A 17,560-nucleotide genomic window follows, 5' to 3' on the forward strand; every position below is an offset into this window, starting at 1 on the left:
ATAGGTAGAGATGATAAAGATATATAGAGATGGATATAGAGATAGATACAGAGATAAGTAGAGATAGATAGATGATAAATGATATAAATAGATATAGATGATGGAAGATAGGTAAGTAGATAGATGATAGACACACACGATGTGTGTGTATCTTTGGTTATTCGGGTTTTTCCCGTAAAATTGGAAGTATCTAAGCGACGTTTCGATGAAATCTCATTCATCATCTTCAGGCTTGTGTCTTCGACTATGTGCTTCTCTTACTCCGAGAAGCACAAAGCCGAAGACACAAGCCTGAAGATGAATGAGATTTCATCGAAAGCGTCACTAGATACTTCCAATTTTACACGGGAGAAAACCGAATAACCAAAGATCCACATACAAATACCTGCGAAAACCTCAGAGATATATATATATGTTTTCTTAAGTTTTCACGGGTATTTATATGTATGGTATTCAGCTTTGTTGGGGTATTTTCCCAGGTCATTTAGCCTGCCTAAAGCCAAGTCAGGCGCACGCGCAGCAGAGGTGGCTGTTGTGGGGAGAGGAAAAATAAACGAGGCAAGAGAAAGAGCGGTTGTGCGAGGTCAACGGCCGCCGTGGCGATCTCCGCGCGTGCGCCCAGGCGGCGGCGGCGGCGAGGCGAGGAGAGGGTGGGCGTGGCCGCCTCCTTTCCCCCCCCCCCGCCCCTGGTTGGGCGGCGCGCGCTGGTTTCCCGGCGTGCCCCGCGCCCGCGCTGGCTGTGTCTGGCCACGTCCCCGGGCCACGTCGCTGCTCGGTGCCCGCTGCGCGCTCGCCATCTTCGCCGCCTCTCGGTCCCCGGTTCCTCGCCCGCCGCCGCCATGAACATCTTCCGCCTCACCGGGGACCTCTCCCACCTGGCGGCCATCATCATCCTGCTGCTGAAGATCTGGAAGACCCGCTCGTGCGCCGGTGCGTGGCTCGGGGCGGGGGGAGCCGCGGAGGGGGCGGGCGTCTTGGCCCCAGGACCTGGGGAGGGGGCGTTGAGGGGGCTATGTGGGGGAGAGGGTCCCTGGGTATACCCGTTGGGCCCAGCTGGAGGCTCTCGGGAGGTCGGCCCCCGCCCCTTTTGAGGGGGTCGTTGAGAGGCGAGAGGAAGTGGGGGGCTGGTCCTTCTCTGGGGGGCGTTGGGAAGGGCAGGAGGGGGTCGTTTAAGAGGGGAGGGAGTAGGGGGGCTTCCTCCTGGGGGGAGGGGGGAAAAGTGGGGGGTCGTTTAGAGGAGAGGAGGGGGCTTGGGAAGGGCTGGGAGGGGGTCCTTTAGAGGGGAGCGGATGTGGGGGCTTCCCCCAGGGGGTTGGGAAAAGGTGGGAGGGGGTCCTTTAGAGGGGAGGGAGTGGAGGGGTGCTACCCACTTGGGGGGCTTGGGAAAAGGTGGAAGGGATCGTTTAGAGGGAGTGGGGGTGCTCCTCCCCCACCCCCAGGGAAGGAGCTGGCGGGGTCCTTTGCAGGAGTGGGAGTGGGTAATTCTCTCCCTTTGGGGGCTTTGGGAAGGATAGGGAGGGTTTTGCCCCCCATTCTCGTGTCAAGCTGCAGGTTGGGTTTGTTGGGGCTGGGAGTATTATGGGGGGTCTTGCCTTAGGGTTAGGTTCCCCCTCAATCTTCCCCCACATATACATGAGGTTACTCAGAAGGATCCTGGCGCTCGTTTTGGGGTGGGGGTCCCTGGCACTTCTGGGACCAGATATATATAGGAATGGGATCTCCTTGCTTGAGCAAGGAGTTGGACTAGAAGACCTCCAAGGTCCCAATCCAATTCTGATTGATTGATCCCTTGCAGGGTTGGGGAAGGGGGGGAGAAGGAGAATCCCATTGCATCTTCCATGTGATTTCAGGTGAGGAGGCCAAGGAGCGTCTGCTCCCTGCTCCCCATATTGTGGGGTTGGAGGGAGAAGAAATTTCAGTGCGGGGTTGAGAGCTTTCCATGGACACGTGGAGTGGGGGCAGGTTCTGCATCTTGAGGCTTGGGGTGGGGGTGTCTCCTGGGAGAGATTGCTTGGAGATTCCCTCCCCCAATGCTTGAATAATTCCTCCTGTCCCCTAGCTGGACTTTGAATTCTGGAAAAGGAGCAGTTAAGGCCCTGTTTGTCACTGATGGGTGGACTTCAAGTGGCCAAGGTCAAGTAACCCCAACTTAAGGAATGTAGCATTGGGGGTGGGTGGGCCAGATGCCTCTTAAATCACCCATGGTGGGTCACTTGAGCTTGCATTGGGAGGGAGGGTCAGGTGAAAGCAGCGCAAATGGTCGATTTGCTTAATTTCCCTGTTTGTGAGAATCCAGGGTAGGTGGGCTCCTGCCTTCAGCAAAGTCATTATTTGGTCTCTGAGATGCATCTTATATAGCTAATGGGGGGGGGTCTCTTGTGGGTGCAAATAATGGGGAGTATTGCATTAGATGAGGGAGAAATTTTGCAAAAAAAAAAAGAGGATATTTTGGAGTTGCTAAGTGCCCATTGAAGTGATTTAATGTAGATTAGGAAAAAAGATTCAAACTCCTAGTTAACATTAGAGAAGAGAGGTTCAAATTCCCAGTAGGATGTTTGAATAAGCGTAGGCTTTTCTTAGTTTAGCATCTCTCCCAGGTTTCGTGTTAGAATTTGAGTTGTGTGAATTGTCAGTTCGAAAGATTAAGATTCAGTGTCTTATAGAAAATGGAGTGGGTATTCCACTGTACAGTATTGTCTCTTTTATTTTGAAGGCCAAAGAGGACTTGCTCTTAAAATCTATGCTGTACTGGGAACCAGGGATTTGGTTAGCACTCTGAACCTAAAACCAGGCACAGAGGAAAAATATAGGGCAATGTAGAAGTATCTTTAAAGATACTTCTCTATACCACTTTTTAACGGCAGAGAGCTGTCAACTTATTACCAGCCAGAAACTCCACTGAGACCTTTTCCCTTCAGTACTACAAAGGAAAAACCGATGTAGGAAGATCTCATGGGAATTAACTGGGAAGAGAAATATTACTGCTTTTTTAATTTCTTGTACAGCATTTCTCTTTATCACAAGTACCCAGCTCTTATACTCTTAATTGAAATTGAAGATGATTGAGTCCAGAGACTCAGAAAGGGGTCAAAATCTAGGCAGGCTATTAAAAATATCCTAAAAGGTTTACTTGAAAAGTAATTGGAAATGAGAAGGACAGGGAATAACCTTGGTAGATTAAAAAGGCAGGAATATGTTCTACCTGAATTGTACTTGTATATTAGCCTAGAAAGGCAAAGTGCTAATGAGCTCACCTCCGACAGAATTATATTCCAGTGTTGTTTTGTTTATCAGAAAATAAAATCTTTCAGAGCTAAGTGATCCATGTTTCTTTTATTCCTTACGTAATGAATGGAGGAAAAAACCCAAGCAGAAGTTGTAGAGTTGTGTGCAATGTTGGACTCCGCCTATTCTCCTTTTAGCAGTGCAACTTTCTCTGTTTGCAAGAACCGAACGATCCCACTTTCCTGCTGGCTTTGTAAGGCCGACAATCCCGGACCTGAATTGCCGGAACCTTTCCATATAAAAAAGGGCTTGGCTTCTTTTGCCCATGAAGGGGTTAAGCGGTGATCCAGGCCTTCCCTTGGCCTGCCAACTGCTGTTGAAAATGGGAAGCAAATGAATCCAAGCTTGAAAGAATAGGCTTTCAATTGGAAAGCCTGGGTTAGTCTGACGTGGCAGCTGGGAGAAGGTGTGGCGAACAGAAGGGCCTGGGAAAGGGACATTATTATTCACTTTAACCTTTCTCAGCAGAAAAGCAAAAAAACCCGATTGGGTGTTTGTGTTTCCCCCAAAGAAACTGAATGCCGTCTTCTCTCTGGTTATCTTATTTTGAGAGCAACTTTTATTGCAGATAATCGGAAATCGCCTGGGAAACGCTTTTGATTCCATTTTATGAAAGCCTCTCCCCTCCCTGCACGAGCCTTGAAGCATTTTCACGGCTTTGGGTTGTTTTGCAAGCCCACTTTACTAACCTGACATGTTGTTTGGCTTGTTTGTTTAACTTGCACCTGAGCCTGGACACTGGACTGTGTTCGGTGTCTCCAGGCTGGTCCTGTGTACAAACTCTGTGCTTTTTGACCCCTGGCAAGCAAGCTCAGCACTTTTTGAAGAGAGAGACTATAGGGAGAATGAAATGCCACGCGTGGCTGAAATCAAATTCTTCCTTGGCATTTTATTGGAAGAGGATTTGGGTTTTTCTTTTTTTTTAAAGCCGGGACTTGAATTATTGTGGATTAGGGGGCAGACCCTGAAACAGCCACGTGTGGCCTTCTAGGAGAAAGGACCATTCAGAATTATGACTCCCGTCAGATGCCTTGAACTATAATTTTTTTTTTTTTTTGCAGCCTGGCAACAGCTGAGATTTAAGGGAAGGCTAGCCTCTCTTGTCCATTTTAACAATAGCTATGTTGTTGCCCGGTTGCTGTTCACTTTTCCCCCCCTATGTTGTGTAAATCGTGGTTTTTTTTGTGTGTACCATCAAATATTAAAACATCGAGAGCAAATGTAATTTGAGTCTTGTCATCCTCATATCCATGAAAAAAGCAACAACACCAGTGCAGAAAATTATTTCTGCAAAAGAAGCTACCACAAGCAACAGCCCAGGGGGTGGTGAAGACTTCGGAGCCCATGATTCTTAACCAGGATGAACAGGGGCTGCGCTGAATGGGAATTGCGGTAGTTGAATTGGAAGGAGCCGATTGGAGAAAATTCTTGGGCTCTGTTGAAGAATTTGTATATAGACTTAAGCCTGTTTCTTTTATCAATGATGGAAGTATCTTTGGAAATCCAGTTCATGGAAGCTTTTGGGAAGTAGAAAATTGTGACTATTGTTTTGGGGTTTACTGCTATTCTCGGAATAGCTTGAAATGCAACATTAGCATTTGAAGGCATGAGGGTGAAATATGAATTAGTTACATTGAAGCTAATTGTATTCCTTTAATATAGCCATTAAAGAAATTGGCAACAGTCAACTATACACAGGCCTTCAAGAGTAGCTAAGGGGGGGGGGGGACAATTTGTACAAAGACCTTTGATCTTATTTATGTAATATTTTGAATCCAAAACAACTTTTAAATAAACATAACTAGAAGGATGAGACAATGTCAATAGATTGCCCAGTTATCTCTCTCTCTCTGTATATATGTGTGTATGTATATACGTATACATATACATGTACATGTATATATATATAGAGAGAGAGAGTCTCAATATATAGTCAAAAAAATGAAGTAGAAAACAGGACTGGTGATGTGGAGGAATATTTTGAGTTTTCATGGCACATTAAACTATAGTTTGTTCAGCCATTGTCAAAACACCCTACTTAAAGCAATACTGTCACCATTTAATGCAGAGGTGGGCAACTATGGCCCCTTTATGACTTGTGGACTTCAACTCCCAAAATTCCTGAGCTAGCATGGCTTGCTCAGGAATTCTGGGAGTTGAAGTCCATAATTCATAAAAGGGCCATAGTTGCCCACCCCTGATTTAATGGCTATGCCCATTCATCACCTCAGCAACTTTTAAGATGGGTGGACTTCAACTCCCACAATTCATGCTTGCTGGGGAATCCTGGGAGTTGAACTCTATGCAGGCTTTGGTTCAGGTAGTCCTCAACTTGTGACCACAATTGAGCCTGGAAATTTATGTTGCTAAGTGATAAATTTGTTTAGTGAGTTTTTCCTCATTTTGCCACTTTTCTTGCCACCTTTGTCAGGTGAATCAACTGCAGTTGTTAAATTAGTAACATGGTTGTTAAGTGAACCTGGCTTCCCCATTGACTTTGCTTGCCAGGAGGTCATAAAAGGGGACTCTGCAACTGTCATACATGTGAGTCAGTTGTCAAGCCTCTGAATAGAAATCACGTGGCCATGGGGGAATGCAATGGTGGTAAGTGTGAAAAACAGTCATAAGTCACTTTTTTCAGTGCTGCTGTAACTTCAGTCACACTAAATGAACTGTTGCAAGTTGAGGCTTACCTATATTTACCTTCCCCTTCTCTCCCTACCTTTTTCTTTTAGTATCATGCTCTTGGTTTAAGTTGCAAAGCCCCTGGAGAGCTTTAGCAAAACATTAGGGCGAACATCCGTGGCGCACGCAGCACATCAGCATGCGCATAAATAAATCACGGGCGTGATTACACCAGCTAGGCAGACTGAACGTTGAAAAGGCGAAATAAGGTGGGTCACAGTTAGTGTTTGCACGGGAGACCACTCTGACATTTCAGGTGGCAGTGTAAACTGAGAAGTCAAAAAAAAAGCATCCAGGAAGACAACAGATGGCAAGTAACTCTTTTTACAAATAAGAAACATAAACAGTGTCACAAATGTCCCTATCTAGTTGCTAGGAGCTGCGTTGGACCCCGAGGGGTGGGTGTGCATCTTTATTTAGGGTTTGTTTTTTCAATGTTAGAAAAGCAGATAGACCAAGGGTCTTCAAACTTGACAGCTTTAAGACCTGTGGACTTCAACTCCCAGAATTCCTGAGCTAACATGACTGGAGGAAGAATTCTGGGAGTTGAAGTCCACAGGTCTTAAAGCTGTCAAGTTTGAAGACCCCTGACTGACAGACAGATCAATAGATATATGGATACTATAGGTACTAGACCACCTGTGCCCCACTGGCTCGTTGTCTCAGAGAGATTTCCTTACCTACACAGAAACACTCCCCAAATGCAGTGAGGGTGGGAGCAACTTCCAACTTCCCGCTGGCTTTCCCAATGACTTTCCTTGTGGGAATCTGGCAGGGAGCATCGGAAAGCTCCCCGTCCCGTCCCAGCAGGCAGGTAAGTGGCTGCTGCTGGGTGGGGAGACTGTCATAGAAAGGTAGTCTTCGACTTACCTTTCATTTAGTGATTGTTCAGAATTATAGCGGCATTGAAAAAAGTGACTCGTGACCATTTTTCACACTTATGACCGTTGCAGCATCCCCATGATCAATTAGACGCTTGACAACTGGTTCTTATTTATGACGGTTGCAGGATCCTGGGGTCACGTCATCCCCTTTTTGCCACCTTCTGACGAGCAAAGTCAACGGGGAAACCAGGTTAACTTAGCAACAGTGGCAAGCAAGATGGTAAAATGAGGCACAATTGACTTAAGCAACCACCTCACTTAGCAACAGAAGTGTTGGGCTCAATTTGTGGTCCTAAGTTGAGAGCTACCTGTGTACAGACAGATGTGGAATCAACAACTAGGCCTTATCTTCTCCAGCACATTAAAAAAAAAAAAAGGAGGTTTGACAATACGGAAAGTCCATAGTTTGCTGAAACACGCAGCATTTACGGCTTGGAGGCTCTGTTGACAGGAAGCCTTGTGCGCATGGCAACCCTGATCAATAGAGCATGTGAGACCACATTATGTCCAGTTAATGGGGCATGTATTGCAGTCAACACCTGCTTTCCTGTTGCCTCTGCAGAATTGTGACCCGTGAACTCCCATGGGGCGGGAAAAGGGTATGTGTGTGTTTGTGTGTTTAAACACCTCGCTTATCAGGTTGGAGCTGTGAAGCCATCCGGATTCAAGGTGATTTAGAGCGTCAGTGTGAATGTGCACAGCACACAGCTGGCAACACCTCCTTAAAAATCCCGTGTGCCTTGCAGTGACCAGGAACTGCTTCTTTGAGAAACCGCCAACAGATGCAACATCAATGCTCTCGTGTGCACAAAAGCACCTTTTCTCCTTCAAATCCACCATCGTTGCATCTTCCCAAAAACTCTCAGTGGGCACATTTAGTCATTGAGGGATTCCTGGTAAAAATGACACTTTGAGGGATAAACAAACTACCTGATTAAGGCTCGGAGGTGCCCCTGGGAGAGTGTCTTGCAGATTAGGATCAAGGTTGTGGTCTGGCCAACAATTTCAGGACCCCAGGAGGGATCAAATAGGGAAAAAATAAAAATAAAGAAGCAGCGTCATGGAAATTGTTTCCTTTTTATTCTTTCCCAGACCTAAAGGTAAAAGGTTCCCCTCGCACATACATGCTAGTTGTTTCTGGCTCTTAGGGGGCGCTGCTCATCTCCATGACAAAGCCGAAGAGCCAGCACTGTCCGAAGACGTCTCCGTAGTCATGTGGCCGGCAGGACTAAACGCCGAAGGCGCACAGAGGGACGCTGTTACTTTCCCACCAAAGGGGTCCCTATTTTTCTACTTGCATTTTTTAACGTGCTTTCGAACTGCTAGGTTGGCAGAAGCTGGGACAAGGAACGGGGGCTCGGTCCATTACGTGGCATTAGGGATTCGAACTGCCAACCTTTCTGATCGACAAGCTCAGTGTCTTAGACAGTGAGCCACTGCGTCCCTTCTTCCAGACCTACAACCAGCTTAAATGCCCAAAGCTGTGATGGCAGCATAGGGAACACAGAGATTGGGCGGGATCTTAATTAGGGCTTATTTTTTGGGGGGGGGTAGGGCTTATATTGGGCTCACGTGTAAAAATCAAGCTAGGACTTACTTTCAGAGTAGGTTGTATTTTCGAGGAAACAATAGAAAGTACAAGCTAAAACTGCATTGGTGGTGTGAAAGGCTGCGGTGTACCCTGGGCTAATTAGGCAATTGGTGAAACTCCTAGAGCAGATTTTGTTACTCGGCACTGGTGTGGTGTGTGCAACATGAGTAGCCTTGGATGAGTTGGAGTCAGACGTTTGGTGGCTTCTGTCTTCGGAAGTCCAGCCCTTTCACAGCAGCTTATGGCGAGCCGGATCGATGTGTTCCGTGCACATTAGAAGACCTGCAGAAAGGGGAGTTGTGATCCAGGTTTAAGGGAGTTAAGGGTTTGGGGTAGCAATTCTTGTTTGGAGTAAAAAGATGTTATTGCCTGTGTTGCAAAGCTTGTGCTTTTGAGGCTTGGTGCATCGTGAGCCTTAGGATCAGACTGCAGGAAGGGTCTGAAATCTAACTCAATTGAAAAAGTGGTAGAGGAGATGTATTTGTACCCCAGGGTTGAACTGAGGGGTCCTTGGTGCTCTCTGAGGTTGTTCGTTTTCTTGCAGACATTTCATTACCAAACTGGGTAACATCATCAGTGCTAGGTGTTGTCATTTAGTTTGGTAAAGAAACGTCTGCAAGGAAACAACCTCAGAGAACACCAAGGACCCCATTCTCCTCCTCGATTTATATGGACTGTTTCCTCGTATGATTTGATTGCTTATTGTACCCTATGACTATTATTGAGTGTTGTACTTTATGATTCTTGATGAATGTATCTTTTCTTTTATGGACACTGAGAGCTTATGCACTGAAGTCAAATTCCTTGTGTGTCCAATCACACTTGGCCAATAAAGAATTCTCTCCTCTCCTCCTCTATTCTTAATAGATTCTACTCTACTCTACTCTGTTTTCTTCTTCTTCTTCTTCTTCTTCTTCTTCTTCTTCTTCTTCTTCTTCTTCTTCTTCTTCTTCTTCTTCTTCTTCTTCTTCTTCTTCTTCTTCTTCTTCTTCTTCTTCTTCTTCTTCTTCTTCTTCTTCTTCCTCCTCCTCCTCCTCCTCCTCCTCCTCCTCCTCCTCCTCCTCCTCCTCCTCCTCCTCCTCCTCCTCCTCCTCCCCCCACTCCTAGATTTGAGATAGAGCGACTGGCCTAAAAGTCACCTGGGCAGCTTTCATGCCTAAGACAAGGCTATAAATTATTCCGAATTGATTGTCAATACCACTGGGCCAGCTACTTCGAATTCATCTCAACTACCCTGGGCTCTTCTTTATGACGCCTTTTTAGCCGAAGGTCTACGGAGATTCCCAATCATCCAGGTCACGGTTGTCCCAAAGATGCTTTATTCCCAAAAGAACGCAGTGCCTGATGGACTGCAAGCTTAGAATGGAATCAAAATGAAATTGAAAAGGGTAACAACCAAACAATCTCAAAGGTGTTTCAGTTGCCAGTTGCCTTTTTAAAAAAGCACATTCTGAGACGACTATGAGCTGGATAACTGAAAATCTCCATGGACATTTAATGAAAAGAAAAGAGAAGCATTTCACTAATAGTGACCCATACAGAGGCTTGCAAAGATTTGAATGGATAGGCACATAAACTGGCCCTGCCTAATTCAAGTCTTTGGAAGGAAGATCATCCTCTTTTAACGACCCCATAATCCCTTATGGGGTGGAGTCTGAGCAACTGAATGGAGCTGAGTGTTTACTGGCCGAATGTCTTTCCTGTCACCAGTGCAGAGTTTTTTCAGATAATAGGCTCATTATGCACAGAGAGAGAAACATCTGCCTCTACCCAGGATCGAACTCACAAATCTTTAGGACAAAGATTAGTCGCACAGTTTTGGTTTTTAAAGACTTACCTCTTTTTTTGTTTCTAATTTGCTCTAGGTATATCTGGGAAAAGCCAGCTTCTGTTTGCACTGGTCTTCACTACTCGATACCTGGACCTCTTCACTTCATTCATTTCGCTTTATAACACTTCTATGAAGGTACAGTATACCGAATAAGTAAGAGGCCTAACAAGCCATTACAGGTAGTCCTCAACTTATGACTGTTTGTTTAGTGACGGTTTGAAGTTAACGCCGACACTGAAAAAAGGGACTCATGGCCATTTTTCACACTTGAAACTGTCCTAGCATGGGGGGGGTCACATGATTTACATTTGGATGCTTAACAACCCATCCATATTTAGGATGGTTGCAGAGTCCTGGGGTCAAGACAAGCAGGGTTAGAAGATGTTACTAATTTAAGAACTGCAGCGCTTCGCTTAACGAATGTGGCAAAAGAAGTCTTGAAATGGGGCAAAACTCACTTAACAAAATTTCTGACCTAGCAACATAAGTGTTGGGCTCCAATTTGCTGTCGTAAGTTGAGGATTACTTGTAAGGACATCTGGGGGGGGGGGGTCTGCAGCTGTTTCTTCTAGATTTTTCCAGTTCGGATAGGAATAAACTGCCGGTTTGGAAAGGTAAAAATTTATTAAAATATTGTTGGAGTCTTGCTTTGAGAGCTGCATCTGACTAGTCCAAAGTGCTTTAAAAGAACCTGTTCAGGGAATGATGTGAGAATGCCTAAGGTTGCAGAGAGGCTGTAATTAAAGAGGAAAGAGATCTCATCTGTCCTCTGCTCATAAAAAGCCAAGAATCTTGGATAAAAGCGATAACATTTGACCGTGGAGTGCTTATCTGTAATGGCTGATTCATTTGTCTCACTAGAGTTTGAGTTCCCTGTCTAGTTGGGAAACTCACGGTCAGAGTTCAGAGAAGACGAAACCTGTCATCTTGTTGCTGAGCAAATGAGCCGCCTCTCTCAAAACCATCCACAAAAGGTTCCTTTCCCCCCCACACGTAAAATGTAGATCCTTCCTCCCTGGGATCAACCTGGGTATAACCCCTCTGGATCTCTTCCTCCCAGCTGATCTACATTGCTTGCGCATATGCTACCGTCTACCTGATCTACATGAAATTCAAGGCCACCTACGACGGGAATCACGATACCTTCAGAGTCGAGTTTCTTGTGGTCCCCGTTGGCGGACTCTCCTTCCTGGTCAATCATGATTTCTCTTCTCTGGAGGTAAGTTCAGAACGTGGCAGTGTTTGCATTGATCCCCAATGCAAGAATACACTGGTTAATCTTTAAATACACCCCCCACACACCCCAGGGAAGGGGGACCTTTGCTGGCCTTTCTCTCTGAATTCAGCTGGGCTTCAGTTGGAGTGGTGCACTTCCTCCTTTGAGTGCTATAGTTTAACTGAATTCAAGAGAATTTCCTCCTACTTAACATAAGGAATTGCTGCTTTAGTCACTGTCTTTTGTTTTTGTTTTTCTGTGTCTGTCTCTGTTTCTCCCCCTCTCTGTCTGTCTTTCTCTCCTTCCCTCTCTGTCTCTCATCTACCTACCTACCTGATCTACCTACCTATCCAACTCTATCTTATTTATATCAGGGGTCTTCAAACTTGACAGCTTTAAGACTTTTGGACTTCAACTCCCAGAATTCCTCCTCCAGTCATGTTAGCTCAGGGATTCTGGGAGTTGAAGTCCACAAGTCTTAAGCGTGTCAAGTTTGAAGACCCTTGATCGATCTATCTATCTATCTATCTATCTATCTATCTATCTATCTATCTATCTATCTACTGTATTGTATCTATCTATCTATCTATCTATCTATCTATCTATCTATCTACAGTATCTCTATATAACTATCAATCGATCTGCCAATCTATCTGCCTATCTTATCTATCTGCCTATCTTATCTATCTATCTATCTATCTATCTATCTATCTATCTATCTATCTATCTATCTATCTATCTGCCTATCTTATCTTATCTATCTATCTATCTATCTATCTATCTATCTATCTAATCTACAGTCAGTCTCTCTCTCTCTCTATCTATCTATCAAATCTTCTATTTATTATCCTCCCATCTCTCTCTCCCCCCCCCCTCCATCTCTCATACATGAGAAGCATTTGGTGCCATCTGGAGGACTGAACAAGATCTACAATTTAAATACTTTTAAAAAGGCACCATGGTGTAGTACTTGAATGTTGTATTCTAACTCAGAAATCTCCAAGCTTGCCAACTTTAGCTTTTCCCGTCCCACTGATTAATTGTTTTAACTGTCAGGAAGTTTTTCCTTAATTCCAGGTTGCATAAATTCATTCTCTTTAATTCCAAGGCTGCAACTGATCCAGGTTGGAACAGTTTCCATCCCACTGCTTCTTATACTGCTTTCAGGTGCTTTGGAGAATAGTTGACCCACTCTTCTTCGTGGCAACCCCTGAGATATTGAAATGCTTTTATCATGGTCACCCCAGTCCTTCTTTTCATGAAACTAGACTTACCCAATTCCAGCAGGAGTTCTGGAAGAGCGGATGATTGAAACGCCTGTGTTTTATGGTTTCAGATCTTGTGGACTTTCTCCATCTACTTGGAGTCCGTGGCAATTCTTCCCCAGCTTTTTATGATCAGTAAAACTGGGGAAGCGGAGACCATCACTACTCACTATCTCTTCTTCCTGGGCCTCTACCGTGCCTTGTACCTTATCAACTGGATTTGGCGTTACTATTTCGAGGAATTCTTTGACCTCATAGCTGTGGTGGCTGGGGTAGTCCAGACCATTCTGTACTGTGACTTCTTCTATTTGTATGTTACAAAAGGTAAGAGACACACAGTAACACACGTTGTGACAGTGTTTCTGAACCTTAGCAACTTTTAAGATGAGTGGACTTCAGCTCCCAAAATTCCCCGGCCAGCACAGCCGGCTGGAGAATTCTGAGAGTTGAAGTCCACAAGTCTTAAAGTTGAAAAAAAAACAAAACTGTATTACGACCTATAATGTAGCATCTCTCCTCAAATTGACAGCTTAGGGTTGCATTGAACTCCAGCTTCCATCATTCCCTGTGGCTGCAGATGGTGCTGGGAATTATAGTCCTGCTCACCTACAGGGCACCATGATGGAACAGGGAAATCTAGATCCCTACAGTATGTTTCCGTGATACCTTATATGGCTCACTCTAAAACTTCATCAAAGCAAGAATGGGCGTAGACCAGTCTTTCTCAACTTTGCAACGTTTAAGATGGGTAGACTTCAGTTCCCAGAATTCAGCTGGCTGGAGGATTCTGGGAGTTGAAGTCCACCCATTGTAAAGTTGGCAAACCCTGGTCTAGACTTTTCTAGACCTCCTTTTCAAATGCAATAAACTCTAGGGTTCTACCCCCAACGTCTCCTGTTATCTCTCTACAACTTTATAGGACACGGTTCTTCTGTGGCAAAATACCGTTTCTGAAGACTGCAATTTAAAAAATAAACCCACATTAACCCCAAATCAATAAATCAGGGAGAAAGGTTGGAAGATAGTTTACACAGCTAAATTTTCCTTCTGTTTTTGGGTTCTTGCGTGCATGCAAACACACTACAAGTCTGGATTTTGAATGCAGTACATTGGAATGCATACAAGGTTTGCATGAAAGTAGCTTGGAAACGGGTGGGCCTTTGCTGACTTTGGTCTGGTCATTCTCCTTCCACCTTGTCACCCTACAGGTCTGTTAGGATTGGGAGGATCTAGGATTAGACCGGGAGGTACATCTCCATAAGTTTAACACCCTGGGTAATTTGAATATTTTTCCTGTTCACCTCCATGTCCCAAAGGTGCTTTTTTCAAGAGGCAGCTGGACTTTCTGGTTTTTTCTCTGAAGACGTTTGGCTTCTCATCCAAGAAGCTTCTTCAGCTCTGAGAAGCAAAGCTTCTTGGATGAGAAGCAAAATGTCCAGCTGCCTCTTGAAAAAAAAAAAAAAAAGCATCTTTGCGACAACCATGACCTGAATGACTGAGAATCTCCACAGATGTTTCCCTCAGTGCATTTTTTTAAATAAATTGCAGCTGCAGAACGACCTGACTTCTAATCTCGGGTACCTGTATGTTTCCTACAGAAAGGGATGGAGTGGGTAGAATAATTTTTCAGAAGCCTAAAATTACTCCCTTTGCAAATGTTGAGGGTGCAGTGAATGCCTTCCTGCATACAAAATGTGATAATAGAACTGGTTTTGCAGGTTGGATGGCTCCATTATATATTTAATTCCACCAGACATACCAATAATCGACGGGCACGGGTGTATTTTAAAAGGGAAGGAAATGCAACACCTTAAGACGTGTTTGCTTGACAAAATAAAAGCTTAGTCCCAAACGAAAATTGGGATTGAGATCCCGACACCCCCAAATTGGCCCGTTTTAGAGAGCTGAAGAAATTCAGACGAATAAAGTAGGTTTGATTTTTGGTGGGCACGTCTCTTCCATTCTGCAAGCCGGAATACGTATCCTCAACCTCTCAAATCAGCATAATTATCCTGGTTGATGAGCAAGGCTTTGACAGAGCAGCTGGCTCAAGATTTACTCGTGAAATTCCATTAGTGACTGCTAAGCGAGGGTGACCTGTAATTTTTATTCAATTATCCACTACATATCCTTTCTATTTCCTTCTGGCTCCTCTCTATATCTTACAGTGAAGGCTTTTGTTTGTTCGCACTGAAAATAACAGGCAGTCTTCATTTTAATAAGCAGTAGTGGGCTTGTATAAGGATTGCAGCATTTGCTTACTGACTGCTACAAAAAAGTTGTAAAATTTGGTCAGTCATACTTGTTGACTGGCATGGCTTATGCCTGTAATTCCAAGCATAATTGCGGCATAACTTGAAGACCACCTGTAGAACAGAATTCCCCTGTCATAAGTCACTTGAAGACTACTTCTACAAGAGAGTTTCCCTGTCGTAAGTTGAGGACTACTTATAGAAGAGAATTCCTCTGTCGTAAGTCAGGGATTAACTGCATGAGAGAATTCCCCTGTTGTAAGTTGAGGAGTACCTACAGAAAATAATTCCCCTGTTATATAAGTCAAGGATTACCAGTAGGATAGAATTTCCCTGCCGTAAGTCAAGGACTACAAGAGAATTCCCATCATAAGTCAAGGACTCCCAGTAGAAAAGAATTCCCTGTTGTGTGTTGAGGATTACTTACAGAAAATAATTCTCCGGTTATAAGTCAAGTAGAAGAGAATTTCCCTGTCATAAGTCAAGGGCTACAAGAGAATTCCCATCATAAGTCAAGGACTTCCTATTGAAGAGAATTTCTCTGTTGTAAGTTGAGGACCACCTACAGAAAATAATTCCCCTGTTAAGAATTATCAGGAGAAGAGAATTTTCCTGTCATAAGTCAAGGACTATAAGAGAACTCCCATCATAAGTCAAGAATTAACATTTGAATACAAGGGAATTCCCATCATAAGTCAAGGACTACCTGAAGAAGAGAATTCTGTTGTCAGTTGAGGACTCCCTACAGAAAATAATTCCCTTGTCATAAGTCAAGAGTTAGCAATAGAAGAGAATTTGTCGTCAGTTGAAGACTACAAGGGAACTTCCATCCTACGTCAAGGACTTCCTGTGGAAGAGAATTTCTCCTGCCGTTGTGCTACGCAAATCGTGACCATCCTTTAGATGGGGGTGGGGGGGAAGCTTGGACATCTGTGTTGAACTGACCTTGGTTTTTTTCCTTCTTTCTTTCCTGTCCCCCCCAGTGCTCAAAGGGAAGAAGCTGAGTTTGCCAGCCTAAAAGTGCCAAGGATGCTCCATCCTGGATGCGTAGAGAGAACAATCCTGACCATCGAGAGGTGGAAGATGCTTGAACAGATGGCCTCCCGCGGGGGGGAGGGGGCTTCGTAGGTCCAGAGAACCAAATGACTTCTGTTGGATGCATCTTGCCTTTTTTTCCCACACACCCCTCCTCCCTCCTCTCTTTTTATTACTATGTATAAAGATTTTTTACACGAGAGAAACTTAAGACCGTGTGGATTTAATTCAGCGTGTAGTTTCAAATCGGAGTAGTTCCAAAAACAAAACAAAAAACACAGTTTTTGGTTTTTTTGGGGGGTGGGTGGGTGGGTTTGTGGGATCCTTGGGGAATCGGCGCAAAACCACTTCTTTTTCCAAAAGATTTCCTGTCAATTGCTGAATGATTTTTGGCGCACGCAGGCCTGGGCTGATTGACGGATGGTAACTGCCTCCCTCCTTTCCTGGTCGATTTCAAATTTCATTCCACTGTATTTATTTTCCTTTCGTTTCCTCGCCCTCCAAACCTGCGTAGGCTGAAATCCAAAATAGCGTTGTCGGAAAATGCTCGTGGGAAAGGGTGTCACAGTTTCAGAAATACCTTCAATTACTCGGTTTACTTTTATCCTTTCCATAAAAAGATGCTCCCGTAGGTAGCATCTATTAGATAAATACTCCCCTCCACTTTTCTTCACCTGAAGACATGAGTTAAAGACTGTTTTTTCACAAGGATTTGGGGTCCCCTCCCTCCTAATATAATGATTTTGCATCAGCCATTCCTGTTTGCATGTGCCCTGGTCAGCCTAAAATTATTCCGCAATTTTTGGAGGGTTCGTGTGTGTATTTCTAAACCATTTTCTATTGACAGCAGCCACCCCTGCAATCATCGTCCAGTTGAAGTCATCCGTAGGTGGCAATTTTTAACAGTGTCTCCATCTTTTTTAATACAGAATCCTTTTACAAAGTAAACCATCTTTGTTTAGCTTTTCCAGCAATTTTAGAATGTGCCAGTTTTTGAACGATCAATTGTTCCTTTTATAGACTTGTTCCTGAATCGGCCGCACCGAATCCTGTTCTCTAGCTTTCCTTTTTTTTTTTTTTAAACTGAACTCTGTTGCATGATTTATCCTGTGTTACCATCCTCAATAAACATTTTATGAAGTGGTTCTCCGTTGTGGTCTCAAACGATGCCCCCCGGGAATTGCGGTTGCTCTCTGTGAATTTGCTGTCACTTGGAAGGGTTCCAATCGGTGCTCGGTTACATCTTTGATGTTCGATAAAGCTTCCTGTTTCTTCCTAATCTGCAGAATAGGTGTAGCTTTGAAATTGTAAAAACATTGGCAGTATTTTTACTTTTAATTACAAGAGCCGCAAAGGAAGCATTAGAATGTACCGAAGCGATTTTTAAGATAGTTCTGTCATAAAATGGCCCGAGCAGAAAGTTTTTATCAAATGCATATTTGGTGTGATTGTCTCTCTCGTGAGTAGAAAGAAAAGAGCAAATAATTGTTCTCATCCAGCTAATTGAAGCCTTTGG

The 17,560-nt window shown here is 44.3% G+C and overlaps 1 protein-coding gene across 1 annotated transcript; it reads left to right on the forward strand.

Moving 5' to 3' along the window:
- Positions 1-735: 735 nt before the first annotated feature.
- On the forward strand, positions 736-17,189 carry KDELR2 (KDEL endoplasmic reticulum protein retention receptor 2). Its single transcript, XM_087942169.1, has 5 exons — positions 736-930; positions 10,311-10,411; positions 11,337-11,495; positions 12,829-13,081; positions 15,993-17,189. Exons 1-5 carry the CDS (start codon positions 840-842, stop codon positions 16,025-16,027), a joined length of 639 nt encoding a protein of 212 aa, XP_087798295.1. The 5' UTR covers positions 736-839; the 3' UTR covers positions 16,028-17,189.
- The last annotated feature ends 371 nt before the right edge of the window (positions 17,190-17,560 follow it).

The sequence above is a fragment of the Notechis scutatus genome, chromosome 12 (assembly GCF_049901735.1).
Source record: "Notechis scutatus isolate UNSWTSFEM ecotype Mainland chromosome 12, rNotScu1.2, whole genome shotgun sequence".
Lineage (NCBI taxonomy): Eukaryota > Metazoa > Chordata > Lepidosauria > Squamata > Elapidae > Notechis > Notechis scutatus.

What these genes read in the sequence shown, in the direction of transcription:
- KDELR2 (XM_087942169.1), top strand. Translation starts at nt 840, where the DNA reads ATGAACATCTTCCGCCTCACCGGGGACCTCTCCCACCTGGCGGCCATC. An exon ending in GAAGACCCGCTCGTGCGCCG is followed by an intron (nt 931 to 10,310) that starts GTGCGTGGCTCG and finishes AATTTGCTCTAG; the next exon opens with GTATATCTGGGAAAAGCCAG. An exon ending in ATGATTTCTCTTCTCTGGAG is followed by an intron (nt 11,496 to 12,828) that starts GTAAGTTCAGAA and finishes TTATGGTTTCAG; the next exon opens with ATCTTGTGGACTTTCTCCAT.